This window comes from Hyperolius riggenbachi, chromosome 2 (assembly GCF_040937935.1).
Source record: "Hyperolius riggenbachi isolate aHypRig1 chromosome 2, aHypRig1.pri, whole genome shotgun sequence".
Taxonomy (NCBI): Eukaryota; Metazoa; Chordata; class Amphibia; order Anura; family Hyperoliidae; genus Hyperolius; species Hyperolius riggenbachi.
The window spans coordinates 324,982,432-325,003,880 of NC_090647.1; the positions used below are offsets into that span (position 1 = coordinate 324,982,432).

At 47.1% G+C, this 21,449-nt stretch overlaps 1 protein-coding gene across 1 annotated transcript in view; it reads left to right on the forward strand.

The window, feature by feature from the left end:
* The first annotated feature begins 8,802 nt into the window (after nucleotides 1-8,802).
* Nucleotides 8,803-21,449, forward strand: part of GMEB1 (glucocorticoid modulatory element binding protein 1) — a 35,081-nt gene continuing 22,434 nt past the window's right edge. The window contains exons 1-5 of the mRNA XM_068269267.1: nucleotides 8,803-9,015; nucleotides 9,247-9,410; nucleotides 17,529-17,608; nucleotides 19,619-19,743; nucleotides 19,838-19,941. Coding sequence (XP_068125368.1) covers nucleotides 9,283-9,410; nucleotides 17,529-17,608; nucleotides 19,619-19,743; nucleotides 19,838-19,941 — 437 coding nt within the window. The 5' untranslated portion in view covers nucleotides 8,803-9,015; nucleotides 9,247-9,282. The remainder of the gene's footprint in view (nucleotides 9,016-9,246; nucleotides 9,411-17,528; nucleotides 17,609-19,618; nucleotides 19,744-19,837; nucleotides 19,942-21,449) is intronic.

Consider the following 21,449-nt stretch of genomic DNA (forward strand, 5'->3'; position numbering starts at 1 on the left):
CTACCTATCTAACCTAAGCCGGGGGCAACTATTCTGGCTACCTATATTAGAGGCACCCACCTAGCTAACCTGTACTGGGGCACCTACCTATCTAACTTATACCGGGGGCGCCTGCCTATCTAACCTATACTGGGGGCAACTATACTGGCTACCTATACTGGAGGCACCTACCTGGCTAACCTATAGCGGGGGCAACTATACTGGCTCACCTATGCCTGGCTACCTATACTGGGGTACCTATTCTTGGCTACCTATACTGGGGGGGACCTATACTAAGTGCAACTAGACCTGGCTAACCTATGCTGCGGGTACCCATACCTTGCTGGGGGGGGCGCAATTTTTACACCCTCGCCCTGGGTGCATTTTAGCCTAGAAACTGCACTGGGTGGAACACCAACACTGCCTCAACACAGAGGGAAGCCCAACAGAGACTTTTCTTTCTCCGCCAACTGAAAAAGTTCGGCATGGCCCAAAAACTCCTGACAAATTTCTACTCAGCCACGATCGAATCCGTCCTATGCTCGTCCATCCTGGTCTGGTACGCCAGCTCCTCCGCCAGCGACAAGCTCAAACTGCAGAGGGTCATCAAATCTGCGGAGAGGATCATCGGGAGATCCCTTCCCACTCTGGACCTCCTCTACCACTCCAGGCTGAACACCAGAGCATTAAAGATCGCCAACGACCCATCACACCCAGGCTACCGCTTCTTTAATCAGCTCCCCTCGAGCTGGAAGCTCCGGTTCCAATCCATCTACACCAGGACCTCAAGACATAAGAACAGCTTCTTTCCCTCTGCTGTCAACCTCCTGAACTCTCTCCATGGGAGTGCCCATCCCCACCCCACAATACCATGACGCTCTGAAGCACTCCGCACATAGACGGCGCTCCAGTTCAAGCGTACCTTTCGGTTGTTTTTTGTATTGTAATTTATGCCAAATTGCCTCCCTCTGCATAAATGTTATGTATTCTGTATAATGTTCTGTTCCTACTGCTTGTCCAGTCCTGTATCTGTAAACACTGTATATAGTGTATCAGTACCCTGTACGTCCCAAGCCCAATTCCGGGCACGACCCAGTCGTGCTTGGCGAAATAAAGTTGCTGATTCTGTCCACTCCCTGCCTGTCTAAGTCCACCATCTCCCCTTCTCTGTGTGTCCACCCCCTCCCCTTCTCTGTTCGCCGCAGGGAAAGTCCTGTCCTGCTAGTCATTTCATTTCACCCCCGAATGCTTCTCTAGTAAAATGTAGTGTTGTCCGGATCATGAACGATTCGGATCTTTGATCCGAATCTCTTTTGTGAGTCGAATCATCCAGATCATCAAAATGAACAGATTCGGATCAAAAGAGGTGGAGCCAGGTGCAGCACACCCCCCTCTCTCAGCGGGCACCGGGGTCCTGGAAGCAGAGCGGAGATGGATCGCTCAGTTGGAGGGGAGCCAGTAGTGATGGGAATTCCGGCTCTTCTCCGAGAATCGGCTCTTCTGAATCGGCTCCCATTAAAGAGCCGGCTCTTATGGCTCTGAATCGGCTCTTCATTAAATATCACTAGACACCACTCAGAATCGGAGTAAAAGCCCCGCCCCCCTCTCCATGACAACTCCAGACTGCTTCTCTGACTGGGGCAATCCCTCCTGCTACTGCTCTGCTCCGCCCCATACACTCCTACAAGCTGCAAGAGGAGGACTACATCTCCCAGCATGCCCCAGCGCCCTTTATTACACAGCAAATCAGAGCTGTGTGGGGCGGCTGAGGCATCGGCTCTTGTCGTTCGCAGCAAAGAGCCGGCTCTTAGAGCCGGCTCGTTCGCGAACGACCCATCACTAGGAGCCAGCCTTGCAGGGACAGGTAGTTGGGAAAGGGGACATGGGTGCCACTGCCAGATATGTGTGGAGCCTACTACTGGCTGCAATGTGCTGCTGATTATAGGCTGTTGTAGTTGTGAACAAATGGGAAACTTTTGGCTGAGAAGCACAGCTCAGTAACTCTGCAGACAGCTTGGAACACAGGCACTGTGATTGCTGTGCAATATGACCCTCCTGCACTGCTCTAAACAGCTGCACTTATCTTCTCCCTAAATTTATGATGTGTTTGAGGTCAGAAAAGGGGAATGCTTTCTTTCACTGTGAGACGTTTGCATTCAGAGTATACAGATGAACATATAGGTGAAATATATGTAAAGCATATGATTGCAATTGGGTATTGTGTGCAAAAAAACATTTCTGCTCTCTGCTCACCTGTTACGAGGACAGACGGCTGTTGACCCTGACACCAGTGGTAGACGCGGGCTCTCCCAGGGCGCGGAGTCTAAGTGGCTACGGGTCTTCACCAGAGCACCCCGCAAGGGATGATGGGCCGCTACCCCTAGCGGGCAACGGACTACTTTAGCTGCCTGGTAGCCACCAGGTCGCGGCCCCTGGGATTGCCCCACCGGAGGCAGAGAGAACAACCGAGTCCGCTGTGAGAGACTTGGAAGCGAAGTCAGGAACGTAGCACAGGTCGAGGCAGGCGGCAGACAGAAGTACACGGGCAAACAGGCACAGGTCGAGGCAGGCAGTAAACAGGCATAATCGGGTAAACAGGCACAGGTCGAGGCAGGCGGCAAACGGGCGTAATCGGAGTCAGGAACAAGCCGAGGTCAATACCAGAGATCAGGAACAGAGTAACGCTAGTGATACACAAACAAGCTGTAATGAAGTAACAGCACTGAATGCTGCCACCAGACCTCCTTAAATAGTGCATTTGAATCTGGCGCCAGATTGTGTGATGACGCGTACTCGCGCACGCGCATTGACGCGTACGCACATGCGCATCAGACGCGTACAGATGGACGCATGCGCGCGCGCATGCGTACTCCATAGCGGCGTCCCCGGAAGTCATAATGAATAAATGAAAGCGCGGACACAGGACGCCCAGGACGGAGGCCCCGCTGCTGAGTACGGTAACATTGCCCCTCCCCCATGGGCAACCTCCGGGTGCCTCTGGATCCTACTTTTTCAGGATGTCTCACATGGAATTCCCTAATTAACCGGGGAGCATGGATACCCGACACAGGTTCCCAGGAATTCTCTTCCACCCCGTATCCTTTCCACTTAACCAAATAAAATGTTTGACCTGATCTGACCCTAGAATCAAGAATTGATTCAACCTCAAATTCTTCAGAACCCTCAATAATAATAGGAGGAGGAGGAGAAGACTGGCGGCTGGAAAACAAATCTTGAACATGGTTCTTTAAACAGGATACATGAAATACTGGGTGAATCTTGAACCTTTTAGGTAGATCTAGTTCAACAGCAACATCATTAATTATTCTTTTAACAGGATATGGGCCAATGAACCGGGGCCCAAGTTTTCTGGATGGAATCCGTAATTTAAGATTATTTGTGGATAACCACACCAGATCCCCAGGATTGAATTGAGGTGACAACCTCCTGTGTTTATCCGCACTCTTCTTAGCCTTTGCCTGAGCTTGAGACAGCAATTTGGCAATAGTCTTATGATTCCTGGACAGCAAAGACAACCTATCTTGAAGGGATGGTACTGAAACTTCTGGAAGAAGATTAGGTATAGCAACAGGATTATAACCGTAGTTAGCAAAGAAAGGAGACTGTTCAATTGCAGAATGAATAGAATTGTTGTATGCAAATTCAGCTGTAGCAAGGAGAGGAACCCAGTCCTCCTGAGAGGCGGAAGAGAAACAACGGAGATATTGTTCGAGGGTCTGATTCGTTCTTTCCGTTTGGCCATTTGACTGCGGATGATAACCTGAAGAGAGTGACATATGAATGTCCAGACACTTGCATAATTCTTTCCAGAGTTTAGAAGTGAATTGCACTCCTCTATCGGACACAATATCATCAGGGAGACCATGAAGACGTATTATTTCCTTGATAAATGTCTCAGCAGTTTGTAAAGCCGTTGGGGTACCCTTCATAGGAATGAAGTGGCTCATTTTAGTGAAACGATCAACAACCACCATGATGGAATTAAAGCCTTTTGAAGTAGGTAATTCGACAATGAAATCTACCGATAACATGCTCCAAGGGCGGGAAGGGATGGGAAGAGGATTCAGTAGTCCCCAAGGCCTTTCTCTACATGTCTTGGAGCGGGCACATACAGGACAGGAAGCTACATAACGTTTACAGTCTAGATACATATTAGGCCACCAGAAACTTCTCCGTAAAAGTTCAAGGGTCTTTGTGACTCCAAAATGCCCGGACAACACAGAATCATGGCAAAGACTCAAGACGGATCCCCTCACTTGATCAGGAACGAAAATCTTATCCTTGTATAGAAGAATGTCTTCCTTGATCGTTAACTTGGAATCCGTGTTGGGACCTAATCCTTTAGTAGCTTCTTTAATAGTTTCAAGTAGTTCAGGTTGAAGAAGCAGAAAACAACTGGAGGGCAGAATAGTTTCAGGACAAGTGACTACAGTATCTTCAGAGAACATTCTGGATAAGGCGTCAGCTTTAATATTTTTTGATCCAGGTTGATAAGTTATATGGAGATCGAATCTGGAGAAGAACAAAGCCCATCTTGCTTGGCGTGGTCTGAGTCGTTTTGCAGAACGGAGATACTCTAAATTCTTGTGATCAGTCAGGACTAAAATAGGATTACTTGCTCCTTCCAAGAGATATCTCCACTCCTCTAATGCTGCTTTAATGGATAACAGTTCACGATCAGCAATATCATAATTTCTTTCCGCAGAGGAGAGTTTGCGGGAGAAGAAAGCTACAGGATGAAGTATAGCACCAGGGTCTCTCCTTTGGGACAAAATAGCTCCTATAGCATTTTCAGAAGCATCTACCTCGAGCACAAATGGCAAAGCAGGATCAGGGTGAGATAGAATAGGTGCTGAAACAAATCTGTCCTTGAGTTTCTGAAACGCTACTTGAGCTTCTTCATTCCAGCCGAATGGGGAGTTAGTCTTTGTTAAACGAGTGAGAGGAGCAACAATAGTTGAAAAGTTCTTAATAAACCTGCGATAAAAGTTGGCGAAACCAACAAAACGTTGAACTCCTTTACGATCATTTGGAGCAGGCCAATCCATAATGGAAGAAACTTTCTTGGGATCCATGGCTATACCTCCTGCAGAGATGATGAACCCCAGAAAGTGGATTGAGGATCTTTCAAAGTCACATTTTTCAGGCTTGGCATAGAGACCATGGGTTCGGAGGCGAGAAAGAACACGTTTAACGTGCTGTCGATGTTCCGAAAGAGACTGGGAGAAGATAAGAATGTCATCCAAGTAAACCACTACAAATTGGTCTATAATGTCTCTAAAAATATCATTGATAAAATGTTGAAACGTGGCAGGGGCATTGCAGAGACCAAATGGCATGACGAGATATTCAAAGTGACCGTATCTAGTACGGAAGGCAGTCTTCCATTCATCTCCTTCACGAATGCGGATTAGATTGTAGGCTCCTCGAAGATCGAGTTTAGTGAAGACTTGAGCAGTACGAAGGCGTTGAAATAATTCAGGAAACAGAGGAAGAGGATATCGATTTTTGACCGTAATCTTGTTCAGTTCCCTGTAATCTATGCATGGTCGTAGAGAGTGGTCTTTTTTCTCAACGAAAAAGATACCAGCACCGGCAGGCGAAGTGGAGTGTCTGATGAACCCTTTTTTTAAGTTTTCCTCAATGTACTCCTTGAGTGTGGCTTGTTCAGGCTCTGACAAAGGGTAGATGCGGCCGAACGGTATTTTAGCCCCGGACAAAAGTTCAATAGGGCAATCATAAATTCTGTGTGGTGGTAACTGGTCAGCTCCTCTTTTGTCGAATACATCGGCAAACTCCCTATATGCTTCAGGGATACTGTCAAGAGTCTCTGATTTGATGCACATCACAGAAGAAGAGGGACAAAAGCAAGCTTGCAAGCAATATGGAGAAGAGAAGCAAACTTTTCCTGAACACCAGTCGATGAGAGGGTTGTGGGCTTGTAACCATGGCATACCCAGGATTATAGGATACAGAGGAGAATGGATAACATCAAAAGTCATGTACTCCGAATGATCAGCAGCAACAGTGACAAGCAAGGGAGCAGTTTCTTGAGTGATTGGCCCACTTTTCATCTTGGATCCATCTGCGAGACAGATGTTTAAAGTCTTTATCTTGGTCTTGAGCGGAAGCTGTAATTGACAGGCCAGATTAATGTCAATGAAACAACTACATGCTCCGGAATCTATTATGGCCTTAATTTCGTGTGGTCCTCTTGGGGCCTGTAACGACAAGGTAAGGGACACATAAGCACCAGGGACGGGCAAAGGTACTGTAGATGTATCTAAAGAAGACTCCTCCTCACCTACAGGTCTGACGGGACAGGTTCTGAGAAAGTGACCGGAGGCTCCACAGTATAAGCATAAGTTCGCCTGGCGCCTCCGTTGTCGTTCTTCTGAAGACAGAGTGGGTCGAGCTAGTCCAAGCTGCATCGGTTCTGGATCTTCTGCCGAACTAGAGGTCGTTTGCTCAGAAACTGGAGATGGATAACCTGTTGGCAGAGAACTTGGAGAGCTCCAGAGAGTACGACCAGCTCGCTCCATTTTTCGCTCTCTCAGACGCCTGTCAATTTGGGTGACCAGTGACACCAACTCATTTACGGTATCAGGAACCCCCACTCGAGCAAGTTCATCTTTGAGCTGGTCTGAGAGACCTAGTCGGAACTGGTGACGAAGGGCTGCCTGGTTCCATTCAGTGTCGACACTTAGTCGCCGGAAGTCTGCGACATAGTCCTCTACTGGTCTCTTGCCTTGTTGTAGATTATGAAGAGCAGATTCAGCAGAAGCGGTCAGACGAGGGTCGTCGTATATCTCTGCTAGAGCCTTGAATAATGCTTCTGTGCTGGCCAAGTGAGGACTTTGTTGATCTCTGAGACGTAGGGCCCATGCCTGTGGTTCATCTTGGAGAGGGGATATGATGGTACCCACTTTAATCTCTTCATTAGTGAAACTTCGTGGTTTGAGAGAGAAGTAAAGTGAGCAGGCACTACGGAATTGCCGGAACTTGCGACGGTCACCAGCAAACCTATCAGGTAGCGGAATCTTAGGCTCAGGTGCAGGAACAAGTACAGGAGCAGGAGCTGGCATGACTGGAGCAGGAGAAAGTGACTGGACCCTATTTTCCAGGCGAGCAAAGTCTTGACGCGTACTTTGAACAGAGATAGATAGGTCGGCGACCAGTCGACAGAGATCTTCCATAGTAGGTGTACCTCCTTCAGCTCTCGTGGACTCCATTCTGGCTGTTACTTGCTGTTACGAGGACAGACGGCTGTTGACCCTGACACCAGTGGTAGACGCGGGCTCTCCCAGGGCGCGGAGTCTAAGTGGCTACGGGTCTTCACCAGAGCACCCCGCAAGGGATGATGGGCCGCTACCCCTAGCGGGCAACGGACTACTTTAGCTGCCTGGTAGCCACCAGGTCGCGGCCCCTGGGATTGCCCCACCGGAGGCAGAGAGAACAACCGAGTCCGCTGTGAGAGACTTGGAAGCGAAGTCAGGAACGTAGCACAGGTCGAGGCAGGCGGCAGACAGAAGTACACGGGCAAACAGGCACAGGTCGAGGCAGGCAGCAAACAGGCGTAATCGGGTAAACAGGCACAGGTCGAGGCAGGCGGCAAACAGGCGTAATCGGAGTCAGGAACAAGCCGAGGTCAATACCAGAGATCAGGAACAGAGTAACGCTAGTGATACACAAACAAGCTGTAATGAAGTAACAGCACTGAATGCTGCCACCAGACCTCCTTAAATAGTGCATTTGAATCTGGCGCCAGATTGTGTGATGACGCGTACGCGCACGCGCATTGACGCGTACGCACATGCGCATCAGACGCGTACAGATGGACGCATGCGCGCGCGCATGCGTACTCCATAGCGGCGTCCCCGGAAGTCATAATGAATAAATGAAAGCGCACGCCCGCGCGCGCGCGTGGACACAGGACGCCCAGGACGGAGGCCCCGCTGCTGAGTACGGTAACATCACCCCTCTTCGTTCACCTCCTCCCTTCTGTTCTCTACCTGCCCTTCTCTGTCCACCATCCCCCCCTTCTCTATCTCTCCACCCCCCTCCCCTTCTCTGCCCGTCCACCTCCCCTCCCCTTCTCTGTCTGTCCACTGCAGGGAAAGTCCTGTCCTGCTAGTCATTTCACACCCCAAATGCTTTCCTAGTAAAATGATCCGAGATTCGGATCAAAGATCCGGATCTTTTCAATGATCCGATTCGAATCATTGAAAATATCCGAACTTCGCATCTCTAGTAAAATGATCCGAGATTCGAATCGTCCGGATCATTGAAAAGATCCGAACTTCCCATCTCTAATTTAAACCCCAGTCTTGAAGAACATTGCAACAAATGGGGAATAGTGATGGGTCCTCTAAGAGCCGGCTCTTTGCTGTGAACGAAAGAGCCGATGCCTCAGCCGCCCCACACAGCTCTGGTTTGCTGTGTAATAAAGGGCGCTGAGGCATGCTGGGAGATGTAGTCCTCCTCGTGCAGCTTGTGTATGAGGCGGAGCAGAGCAGTAGCAGGAGGGATTGCCTGAGCAAAAGAAGCAGTCTGGAGTTGTCATGGAGATGGGGGCGGGGCTTTTACTCCGATTCTGAGTGGAGTCTAGTGATATTTAATGAAGAGCCGATTGAGAGCCGGCTCTTTAATGGGAGACGATTCAGAAGAGCCGATTCTCCAAGAAGAGCCGGAATTCCCATCACTAATGGGGAACTTTCGATTTTTAACAATTATTTGTGCTGCACGGCTCCTATTAGCTGAGACGAGGACACGCCTCATGCATACGCTCATCTGACCGGAAGTCTTTGTTGCGCGCTTCCTCAGTAGGTGTGAACAGCGCATGCGCGCTCTGTGGGATCCGGACAATCCCGTAGAGTTGAGCTGAGAAGTACAGACCGGGAAGAGCAAGACTAGGTGGTCGAGGGTGACAGGATCGTGTGAAATGTGCCAATTCACAGGATCGTGTGAAATCAGGAGCTTGTCCACAGCTTCTTTGAAGAAAGCCTAGAGCAGCAGGTGTGATATTGTTATGGCTTGTGAAGATTTTTTTGTTTGTTTTTCTTCTGTAGTGTCTTTGAGTAACAGCCGTACGTACAATCAAAAGTACAGTGTGTGTCTGAAGGTTGGCATAAATGTGTTTACGTAATGGAAATTATTTATGATTACTGTGATTTATTTGATGTGGATCTGAAATATGGACACGTTTAGTGGAGAAAGTTAATAACCAACGCTGATGATCGTTTATAGATAAGTGAATGAGCCTTACCCACCCATGTGACTCAGATGGCTAATGCTGAAGTAAATGTTCCAATGGGGGACGTTGTGGTGATTCCTAGTGACTGCACTGAAGGTGAGGATCCTGAAGACACCAAGACTCAGGTTATCCTGCAGCTGCAACCTATTCCTCATGGGTAGGTGATTCTAAATTACAACCCCAATAACCATATACAATTTATTTTTTGCTGGGTTTTATTATTCAAATTGTGTACATAGATGCAGATATCATTTGCATCAAATCACTAAATTGGACCCTGTGTAGCATGTTTGGCCACAATGATTTTCAATCCTAGGTGGTGGTTGTAGACAAAAGTGATGTCATTTTGTAGTTCGTAAGGATCTAGTAAGTAGGGGTGCAGAAGTCTTCTTTAGGAACCCAGCAGGAAACATCATAGTGAACAATTCTCTAAACACAGCAAGAAAAATTGTGACTGGCCGAATAGTGTAGCGATTGGTGCGTCTGAGCCAGATTACCGTGAGTGATTGTGGCTGAACGGAGGCACTCGGGAGAATGCCGTGGGATGCATATCTGCTCATGAGGCTGGAGGAAGACTGGGGTAAGTGTCAAATCCTTTAATGCCAACATCTCTGGAAAACTTTTTAACCACTTCCCGACTGCCTAACGCACAGAGGCGGCCGGGAAGTGGACGCCGCAAGGACCGCCGTATAGACAAATGGCGCCGGTCCTTGTAGGGGCATGGGCGGAGCGATCGCGTCATCCGTGACGCGATCCTCCGCCTGGCGCCGCTCACCCGCCGCAACATCCCGCCGGCCATACGGAAGCGCCGGTGCTCCAACACTTTATCCTACACGTCGAACTAACCTACATCCCATAGACTTTTACTATCCCTTCCCCTCCCCCAACCCTAACCCTAATCCTCCTGGTATACGTTTGACAGTGGATGTAGGCAAATTCGACGTGTAGGTTATCACGTCGGAACACCGGCGGGATGTTAACCCGACGATCGCCGCATACAAAGTGTATAATACACTTTGTAATGTTTACAAAGTGTATTATACAGGCTGCCTCCTGCCCTGGTGGTCCCAGTGTCCGAGGGACCACCAGGGCAGGCTGCAGCCACCCTAGTCTGCACCAAGCACACTGATTCCCCCCCCCCCCCCCAGATCGCCCACAGCACCCATCAGACCCCCCCCTGCCCACCCCCCAGACCCCTGTTTGCACCCAATCACCCCCCTAATCACCCATCAATCACTCCCTGTCACTATCTGTCAACGCAATTTTTTTTTATCCCCCCCCCTGCCCCCTGCTCCCTCCTGATCACCCTCCACCCCTCAGATTCTCCCCAGACCCCCCACCCCCATGTACTGTATGCATCTATCCCCCCTGATCACCTGTCAATCACCCATCAATCACCCCCTGTCACTGCCACCCATCAATCAGCCCCTAACCTGCCCCTTGCGGGCAATCTGATCACCCCCCCCCCACACCAATAGATCGCCCGCAGATCCGACATCAGATCACCTCCCAAATCCATTGTTTACATCTATTCTCTCCTCTAAACACCCACTAATTACCCATCAATCACCCCCTATCACCACCTGTCACTTTTACCTATCAGATCAGACCCTAATCTGCCCCTTGCGGGCACCCAATCACCCGCCCACACGCTCAGATTGCCCTCTGACCCCCCCCCCTTATCAATTCACCAGTGCATTAATTACATCTGTTCTTCCCTGTAATAACCCACTGATCACCTGTCAATCACCTGCCAATCACCTATCACCCATCAATCACCCCCTGTCACTGCCACCCAACAATCAGCCCCTAACCTGCCCCTTGCGGGCAATCTGATCACCCACCCACACCAATAGATCGCCCGCAGATCCGACATCAGATCATCACCCAAGCGCAGCGTTTACATCTATTCTCTCCTCTAAACACCCACTAATTACCCATCAATCACTCATCAATCACCCCCTATCACCACCTGTCACTGTTACCCATCAGATCAGACCCTAATCTGCCCCTTGCGGGCACCCAATCACCCGCCTACACGCTCAGATTGCCCTCAGACCCCCCCTTATCAATTCGCCAGTGCAATATTTACATCTGTTCTCCCCTGTAATAACCCACTGATTACCTGTCAATCGCCTATCAATCACCCATCAATCACCCCCTGTCACTGCCACCCATCAATCACCCCCTGTCACTGCCACCCATCAATCACCCGCTGTCACTGCCACCCATCAATCAGCCCCTAACCTGCCCCTTGCGGGCAATCTGATCACCCACCCACACCAATAGATCGCCCGTAGATCCGACGTCCGATCACCTCCCAAGTGCAGTGTTTACATCTGTTCTCTACCCTAAACACCCACTAATTACCCATCAATCACCCCCTTTCACTGCTACCTATCAGATTAGACCCCTATCTGCCCCTAGGGCACTCAATCACCCGCCCACACCCTCAGAATGCCCTCAGACCCCAGCCCTGATCACCTCGCCAGTGCATTGCTTGCATCTATTCCCCCCTCTAATCACACCTTGAGACACCCATCAATCACCTCCTGTCACCCCCTAGCACACCTACCCATCAGATCAGGCCCTAATTTGCCCCGTGTGGGCTCATGATCACTCGGCCAAACCCTCAGATCCCCCTCAGACCCCCTTCCGATCACCTCCCCAGTGCATTGATTGCATCTATTTTCCCCTCTAACCACCCCCTTAGACACCCATCAATCACCTCCTGTCACCCCCCTAGCACTCCTATCCATCAGATCAGGCCCAATACAACCTGTCATCTAAAAGGCCACCCTGCTTATGACCGGTTCCACAAAATTCGCCCCCTCATAGACCACCTGTCATCAAAATTTGCAGATGCTTATACCCCTGAACAGTCATTTTGAGACATTTGGTTTCCAGACTACTCACGGTTTTGGGCCCGTAAAATGCCAGGGCGGTATAGATACCCCACAAGTGACCCCATTTTAGAAAAAAAGACACCCCAAGGTATTCTGTTAGGTGTATGACGAGTTCATAGAAGATTTTATTTTTTGTCAAAAGTTAGCGGAAATTGATTTTTATTGGGTTTTTTTCACAAAGTGTCATTTTTCACTAACTTGTGACAAAAAATAAAATCTTCTATGAACTCGCCATACACCTAACGGAATACCTTGGGGTGTCTTCTTTCTAAAATGGGGTCACTTGTGGGGTTCCTATACTGCCCTGGCATTTTAGGGGCCCTAAACCGCGAGGAGTAGTCTAGAAAACAAATGCCTCAAAATGACCTGTGAATAGGACGTTGGGCCCCTTAGCGCACCTAGGCTGCAAAAAAGTGTCACACGTGGTACCGCCGTACTCAGGAAAAGTAGTATGTGTTTTGGGGTGTATTTTTACACATACCCATGCTGGGTGGGAGACATTTCTATGTAAATGGACAATTGTGTGTAAAAAAAATCAAACAATTGTCATTTACAGAGATATTTCTCCCACTTAGCATGGGTATGTGTAAAAATACACCCCAAAACGCATTATACTACTTCTCCTGAGTATGGCGGTACCACATGTGTGGCACTTTTTTTACACCCTAAGTACGCTAAGGGGCCCAAAGTCCAATGAGTACCTTTAGGATTTCACAGGTCATTTTGCGACATTTGGTTTCAAGACTACTCCTCACGGTTTAGGGCCCCTAAAATGCCAGGGCAGTATAGGAACCCCACAAATGACCCCATTCTAGAAAGAAGACACCCAAAGGTATTCCGTACGGAGTATGGTGAGTTCATAGAAGATTTTATTTTTTGTCACAAGTTAGCGGAAAATGACACTTTGTGAAAAAAACCCAATAAAAATCAATTTCCGCTAACTTTTGACAAAAAAAATAAAAACTTCTATGAACTCACCATACTCCTAACGGAATACCTTGGGGTGTCTTCTTTCTAAAATGGGGTCATTAGTGGGGTTCCTATACTGCCCTGGCATTTTAGGGGCCCTAAACCGTGAGGAGTAGTCTTGAAACAAAAATGACCTGTGAAATCCTAAAGGTACTCATTGGACTTTGGGCCCCTTAGTGCAGTTAGGGTGCAAAAAAAGTGCCACACATGTGGTATCGCCGTACTCGGGAGAAGTAGTATAATGTGTTTTGGGGTGTATTTTTACACATACCCATGCTGGGTGGGAGAAATATCTCTGTAAATGACAATTGTTTGATTTTTTTTTACACACAATTGTCCATTTACAGAGATCTTTCTCCCACTCAGCATGGGTATGTGTAAAAATACACCCCAAAACACATTATACTACTTCTCCTGAGTACGGCGATGCCACGTGTGGCACTTTTTTGCACCCTAACTGCACTAAGGGGCCCAAAGTCCAATGAGTACCTTTAGGATTTCACAGGTCATTTTGAGAAATTTCATTTCAAGACTACTCCTCACGGTTTAGGGCCCCTAAAATGCCAGGGCAGTATAGGAACCCCACAAATGACCCCATTTTAGAAAGAAGACACCCCAAGGTATTCCGTTAGGAGTATGGTGAGTTCATAGATTTTATTTTTTGTCACAAGTTAGCTGAAATTGATTTTAATTGTGTTTTTTCACAAAGTGTCATTTTCCGCTAACTTGTGACAAAAAATAAAATCTTCTATGAACTCACCATACTCCTAACGGAATACCTTGGGGTGTCTTCTTTCTAAAATGGGGTCATTTGTGGGGTTCCTATACTGCCCTGGCATTTTAGGGGCCCTAAACCGTGAGGAGTAGTCTTGAAACGAAATTTCTCAAAATGACCTGTGAAATCCTAAAGGTACTCATTGGACTTTGGGCCCTTTAGTGCAGTTAGGGTGCAAAAAAGTGCCACACATGTGGTATCGCCGTACTCAGGAGAAGTAGTATAATGTGTTTTGGGGTGTATTTTTACACATACCCATGCTGAGTGGGAGAAAGATCTCTGTAAATGGACAATTGTGTGTAAAAAAAAATTAAAAAATTGTCATTTACAGAGATATTTCTCCCACCCAGCATGGGTATGTGTAAAAATACACCCCAAAACACATTATACTACTTCTCCTGAGTATGGCAATACCACATGTGTGGCACTTTTTTGCAGCCTAACTGCGCTAAGGGGTCCAAAGTCCAATGAGCACCTTTAGGCTTTACAGGGGTGCTTACAATTTAGCACCCCCCAAAATGTCAGGACAGTAAACACACCCCACAAATGACCCATTTTGGAAAGTAGACCCTTCAAGGTATTCAGAGAGGGGCATGGTGAGTCCGTGGCAGATTTCATTTTTTTTTGTCGCAAGTTAGAAGAAATGGAAACTTTTTTTTTTTTTTTTTTTTTTTGGTCACAAAGTGTCATTTTCCGCTTACTTGTGACAAAAAATATCTTCTATGAACTCATTATGCCTCTCAGTGAATACTTTGGGATGTCTTCTTTCCAAAATGGGGTCATTTGGGGGGTATTTATACTATCCTGGAATTCTAGCCCCTCATGAAACATGACAGGTGGTCAGAAAAGTCAGAGATGCTTGAAAATGGGAAAATTCACTTTTTGCACCATAGTTTGTAAACGCTATAACTTTTACTCAAACCAATAAATATACACTGGGTTTTTTTTTTATCCAAAACATGTTTGTCCACATTTTTCGCGCTGCATGTATACAGAAATTTTACTTTATTTGAAAAATGTCAGCACAGAAAGTTAAAAAATCATTTTTTTTGCCAAAATTCATGTCTTTTTTGATGTATATAATAAAAAGTAAAAATCGCAGGAGCAATCAAATAGCACCAAAAGAAAGCTTTATTAGTGACAAGAAAAGGAGCCAAAATTCATTTAGGTGGTAGGTTGTATGAGCGAGCAATAAACCGTGAAAGCTGCAGTGGTCTGAATGGAAAAAAAGTGGCCGGTCCTTAAGGGGTAGAAAGCCCTAGGTCCTCAAGTGGTTAAGCTGACATTTGTTATTGACTCAAGTATAGGTCTATCTAGCAAAGTTAATAGCAACACTTGTACTAGCAGAGTTTAATATGTATATCTATCTATCTATCGGGTGCAGGTAAAGCTGAAAAATCTCACCCTGCTCCTGCAAAAGTCCCAGTAGAATTAATTACTATTCCTTCTCCAGCCTCCCGTGGATAATGGGGAAAGATGTAATTCATCTACCAGCTGGTGGCGCCGTCTGTGCCCAAATCTCCTTGCTCCATTCATCTTCAAGTAAGCGGGCACCTCTTCTCCTGTGGCTTCCTCAACTTATCCGGGTCCTCCATGCTTGCCGCCGCCGCCGCGCTCCTTGTGTCCCTTTCCTGTGGTCTTCAGTTAGGATAAGCATCTTCTCTTCGCCGCTGCCTCAGCTTCACCAGATTTAGTATATATTTTTTTCCCTGAGTTTTGGCTTCTAAACCTAGGTGCATCTTACAGCCTGGATAAAACTGTATTTGGAATGCGGTCCCCCCCCCCCCCCACTCGATATGCTGTATTTACATTCAGAGGGTAGGGGAGAAGTGGTGGAAAAACTATGGGAACCTGTTCATACATTGTAATTCTAATATTTACAATAAGAGTAGAACTTTAAAATTGCTAGTATTTTGACATAACACATTGAGCTGTTTTCCTTTACCTTAGTTTTACGCTAATGGTCTATCACCATTCATGATGCTCTCTGCTTTTATAATGGATCTGGTAGCTATTTTTTCCTGTCTATGTGCTTTAGACAAAATTGGAAAAGACACATGCTTGAAAAAAGGTACACACGCCAGAGGACTCTAGGCCAAAGCAGCCGTAAGGACCATATCGCTCAAGGGATCTACTGTGTGTACAGGATTCTCAAGTGTTGCATAAACATCCGAATCAGAATCATCAGAATCATCTTTATTGTCGCCAAGCACACCGATTGGTGAGCCCGGAATTGCTTGTGGTTCACATGGCAAGTGGCAGTTCAGGAACATATAAAATACATAACATACAACACCCGGCAAACATATACCACTCGGCAAACATAAGCAAGGCAAAGCAAAGCATACATGCAGATATATGGAGCAACACAGTTAGTCTTTGAGGGGTCAGAATTAACAGCTGTGGGGGGGGCGGTTGCCCTGGGGGGTAGAGTGTCCCGGTGGTGGGGGGGGTCTTGAGTTCAGTGAGTTCAACAGGTGGACTGCTTGGGGGAAGAAGGTGTTCATGCGCCTAGTGGTTTTGGTGGGGATGGATCTGAGCCGACGTCCCAACGGAAGGGTCTCGAAGTAGCGTCTGCCCGGGTGGGAGGGGTCGAGTAGGATCTTGGAGGCCCTTGTCTTCATTCTCATGGTGTAGAGGAGATCTAGCGAGGGCAGGTGGGCGCCGATGATCTTTTCTGCTGCGTTTATCACTCTGTCCAGTGTCTATACAGCCCATAGCCCAAACTGTTGCCTGAGGGATTGATTTCCTGATATCTGTATGTAGCAGTAATTGTTGGGCATAAGCAACTTAGGTCAATTGAAGTGAGAGGTATGGTGATATGGTGGCTACCATGTTTCTTTGCTTTTAAACATTACTAGTTGCCTGGCAGCCCTGCTGATCTTTGGCTGCAGTAGTGTCTGAATTACACCAGAAACAAATGTGTGACTAATTCAGTCAGAAACATCTGATCTGCCTGTTTGAGGGTCGAGGACTAAAGGTGGCCATACACTGGTCAATTTGCCAACAGATCGTTCCCTCTCTGATCGAATCTGATCAGGGAGGGATCGTATGGCTGCCTTTACTGCAAACAGATTGTGAATTGATTTCAGCATGAATCCGATCACAATCTGTGAAGCTGCCGCCGTCCCCCTGCATACATTACCTGCTCCGCCAGCGCGTGTCACCGCTGCTCCTTCTCCGCTGGGTTCCGGCAGGCTTCACTTCTTCCTGTCCGGGGAAGTTTAAACAGTAAAGGACGCTCTACTGTTTAAACTTCCTGTCGGGACAGGAAGAAGTGAAGCCTGCCGGAACCCAGCGGAGAAAGAGCAGCGGTGACGGCCTCCATATCCCTCTCAGTTGTCCTTTTAAGTCAGGCTTGTGTTCCTGTTCTATTGCTGTAAGTCACAAGATTTCCTCTTAGTTCTTATAGTAGTGTGCGGTGCCATTAAAGCAGAACTTTGTGTACTTTTCATGGCTATGACTGTGGGTAGAAAACTACGATTTAATATGTATTGTTACTTTATAACGTGTATGGAAGCTGCTTTTGGTTGTGGTGGTTTTATGCATTCGTGTTATTCTACTTTACATTACACTTGCATAGATTATTCCATGGCTGTGTAAACACAAAATTCTTTCCATGTAGGATGTATGAGGAGATGTCTGACACCAATGCCGCTGTTGTGTCCATTGAGGCTCACACTCTGAAAATAGGTGACACACTAGGTAAGTGAGAACTTATAATTACTTACTGTATCTTTTAAAACATTTGCACCAATCCTCATCTGGTGGCACCGGTGCTCGAAAGCCCCACCACAAATTATACACTTGTTGGATGAGGCACAACAATAAACAGAAAAGTCCAGATAGAACTTAAAGGGGATCTTCAGCCTAAACAAACATACTGTCATTAAGTTACATTAGTTATGTTCATTAGAATAGATAGGTAATATAATTTTTTACCCACCCTGTTTTAAAAGAACAGGCAAATGTTTGTGATTCATGGGGGCTGCCATCTTTGTCATGGGGGCAGCCATCTTTTTGGTTGAAAGGAGGTGACAAGGAGCAGGAGACACAGTTCCAACTGTACTGTGTCCTGATAACCCCTCCCAGCTGCACACGCTAGGCTTCAAATGTCAAATTAAAAATGTAAAAAAAAAAAATTGAACCAACACAGCAGAACGAGAGCAACAACATCAGAAATCCCATCATGCTTTGCACAGCATCAGGGGAAAAAGCCCTGGCAGTTTTCTTCTGTGCAGCTAAAAATGAGGCTTGGATAAGAGAAACAAAGTTCTGATGCCGTGAAACTGTTAAAGAAACACCAGGCCTTTTCAGTGCTGCTGAGTTGATTTTTAGTCCGGAGGTTCACTTTAAGATGGTTCAAATAAGAAGAGAGAGAGACTCTTGCTTGGTAATATATTGTATACTGTACACAAACATTTTCAAGGTCCTTGCTCTTCCTGGGGTGTACAACAAATTACATGAAAATAGTGCAATGTATACAACCTCTTTAAGAGCACTATGCATAATCAAGGGTTTAGACCCAGTTTGGGCCTTACCCTTTTGATGGATGTAGTTAAGGTTATGAGGTTGTGTATATATTACACTATTTTCATGTCATTTGTTGTACACCTGAGGATGAGTGAGGAGCTTGAAAATGTTTGTGTACAATATAAGATATATTGCCAAGCAAGAGTGCCTCCCTCGTCTTATTTAAATAGTTCATAAGCATGTGGTGAGGTGAACCACACTGGGTGAGCACCGGCGGCCGGGTGAGGCTATCCCTGGATGGAGGTTGGGAGAAAGGGTTATCTATTGCGGTAGTAGAACATAAGATGGTGAGTGAGGGAAGCTCACTGGGTACACTTGTGGCGCTTTTTTGAGAGAACGCGAAGCACATGCTATTTTAGAATTGTGGAAGGCACGAAGCGATTGCAGTTTGGCTCTGCAGCCATTAATACAATAGCTCCCAAAATGCTGCATGCAACACTTTAAGATCACTCCATGAGATTGCAATGCTGCAAGCAGAGCCACACCCATGGGGTTCCACAGTTGCAGCACATTGCTGGCGATCAGCAAGCATTGCAAGTGGGCCCCAGGCCTTAGTCTGCTTTATGTGGAGTCAATTCCGCTTTAGAAGAATCCCCTAGCACCAAGTTTTTATTAAATTCTCCTTGCAGCAAGGAGAGAGCTTTAACGACGATAGGTCTGAGGAAGAAAAATAAACCTACTTACCTGGGGCTTCTTCCAGCCCCTGGCAACCTATCTGTCCCTTGCCACAGCTCCAGTGTCCAAGGGCCCCTCCGTTGCAGATGCCGACCTCACCAGGTTGGCATCTTCTGCGCAACTGCGTGGAGTGCAACGGAGGGGCCCTGGGACACTGGAGCTGCGGCGAGGGACAGATGGGCTGCCAGAGGAAGTCCCAGGTAAGCAGATCTTGTTTTGTTTTTCTTCGGATGTGTCCTTAAAGGAAAAAAGTTAATCGCGTAGCAGCAATGCAGTGCTAACAGAAGTGTGATAAGCAACCCACGTGCATTCCAAAAACTGGATCGATGCACATTCTGTGGAAATGGACCATATGCATCCTGACTGGTTACTCTTGAGAGCTGCCTCTTTTACAGCTTTTGTGGCTGCTTACTTGATAAATTTGCCCCTGTATTTCTCTATCCAGAAGCAGGGGTATTCTATGTAGTGCTATGTATCAGGATTGATGTTGCATCCTTTCCCTTGCAGATGAAAGTACAGTGGAGTTAAATGAGGATATTGATATTGCATACCCCATCACTTGTGGAGATAGCAAAGCAGTTTTATTGTGGAAGAAGTTTGTTTGCCCTGGGATCAACGTCAAATGTGTCAAGGTGAATTAATGAGCACTCGACGGATTCGCCTTTGTAACTGCTTTTATGTTTGATCAACTTGTTTTTGATTTGGCTGTTACTATGGTATTTTCAGTTTAATGACCAGATGATTAGTCCCAAGCACTTCGTACATCTGGCTGGAAAATCAACTCTGAAAGACTGGAAGCGAGCCATCCGTCTGGAGGGAATTATGCTAAGGTGGGTACTGCAGAACGATTTTTTGTACAGTATCATAGAGAAACCAATCACAGGTGGTCTGTATCATGATCCCTGTAGGTCCTACTAGGCACAAGCTGAAATTTGTTTAAAATTTAGTGAACAATACAATCAAGTTATATTGAAGTATTGTAATGAATTCTTGGAAATAACCAAGGGTTTTAACCTCTTGAGGACTGCAGGGCTAAACCCCCCTAGTGACCAGGCAATTTTTAGTTTAAAAGGCCACTGCAGCTTTAAGGCCAAGCTGCAGGGCCGCACAACACAGCACACGAGTGATTTCCCCCCCCCCCCTTTTCTCCCCACCAACAGAGCTCTCTGTTGGTGGGGTCTGATCGCTCCCCCCATGTTTATTTTTTTTTTAATAAATATTTGTGTTGACGTTTTTTAAAAAAAAAACCCTCTTCCTTTAAATCCCTTCCCTCCCTCGCTCCCTCCCTCCCCACAGCCGGCCAATTACGGCGATCGGCTGTCATAGGCTTCTCCCTTTCCCTAATAATTTATTTAATGTCCTGACTGGAGGCGATGTGCCTGGATATATGTATTTCCATTTTACTACTGACCCCTGTGGCTAGGGTCCAATTCAGTGCACTCCCTCCTTCCCCTGTATGTATTTGTCAGCATGCACACAGCTTATGCTAGTGTATGCGCATGGTGCACGTGGACACATAACGTTAGCTCCCTTGTGCGATTGGTAAGATGCACCGTCTTTCCCAGGAGAGGAAGTTAGGATGTGTGCTCCTAATCCATTGATAGGTTTGATGCAATGAATGTGTTTGCATGTCTGCACTATGCATGTTACAGGGCCAGAGTTAGGACACCTATGTTTACCTGGGTACTTCTGCGCAGTATAGGTGACTAAGCATAAGAATGCATTCTTCTGTGAACTAAAACCCTGGCTTTTAATTTAGCTGTAGGGATAACAGTTGTGCCTGGATGAGTGAATCTGTAAATGCATTTGTTTGAACATTTGCATGTGAGTGTGCGAAGGGTTAATGGATTTTTATAGGCTTCTGCCTATGACAGCCGATCGCTCTCTTGTCCCCCATGGGGACAGCCGTGTCACACGGCTGTCCCCAGTGCAGCGCTGCTGCTGATCGCAGCGCTGCACAGAGTAAATAGACGGCGTGATCGATCACGCCGTCTAACAGTCTCCCGAGCGGCAATAGCCGCTCGGAGACTGAAGGCGGGGCGGAGCTCCGCCCCCCAAGCAGGAGGCGCGCGATCTCCTGCAAAACAGAGCCCCAGGACTTTACGCCAATTGGCGTTAGGCGGTCCTGGGGCTGCCGCCGCGGCCACGCCCACTGGCGTGACGCGGTCGGCAAGAAGTTAATCAGTTCCGTAGCAATTGGATGTCTGAACAAAAAGTCCATTATAACTGATTGTCCAGAAGATAGGCCACAGTACTACCTGTGTGTACTACTAGTCCTCAGGTTGAAATAGGCAAGCTGGATCATAAAAAAAAAAAAACAACAACTTAGTGCACCCAA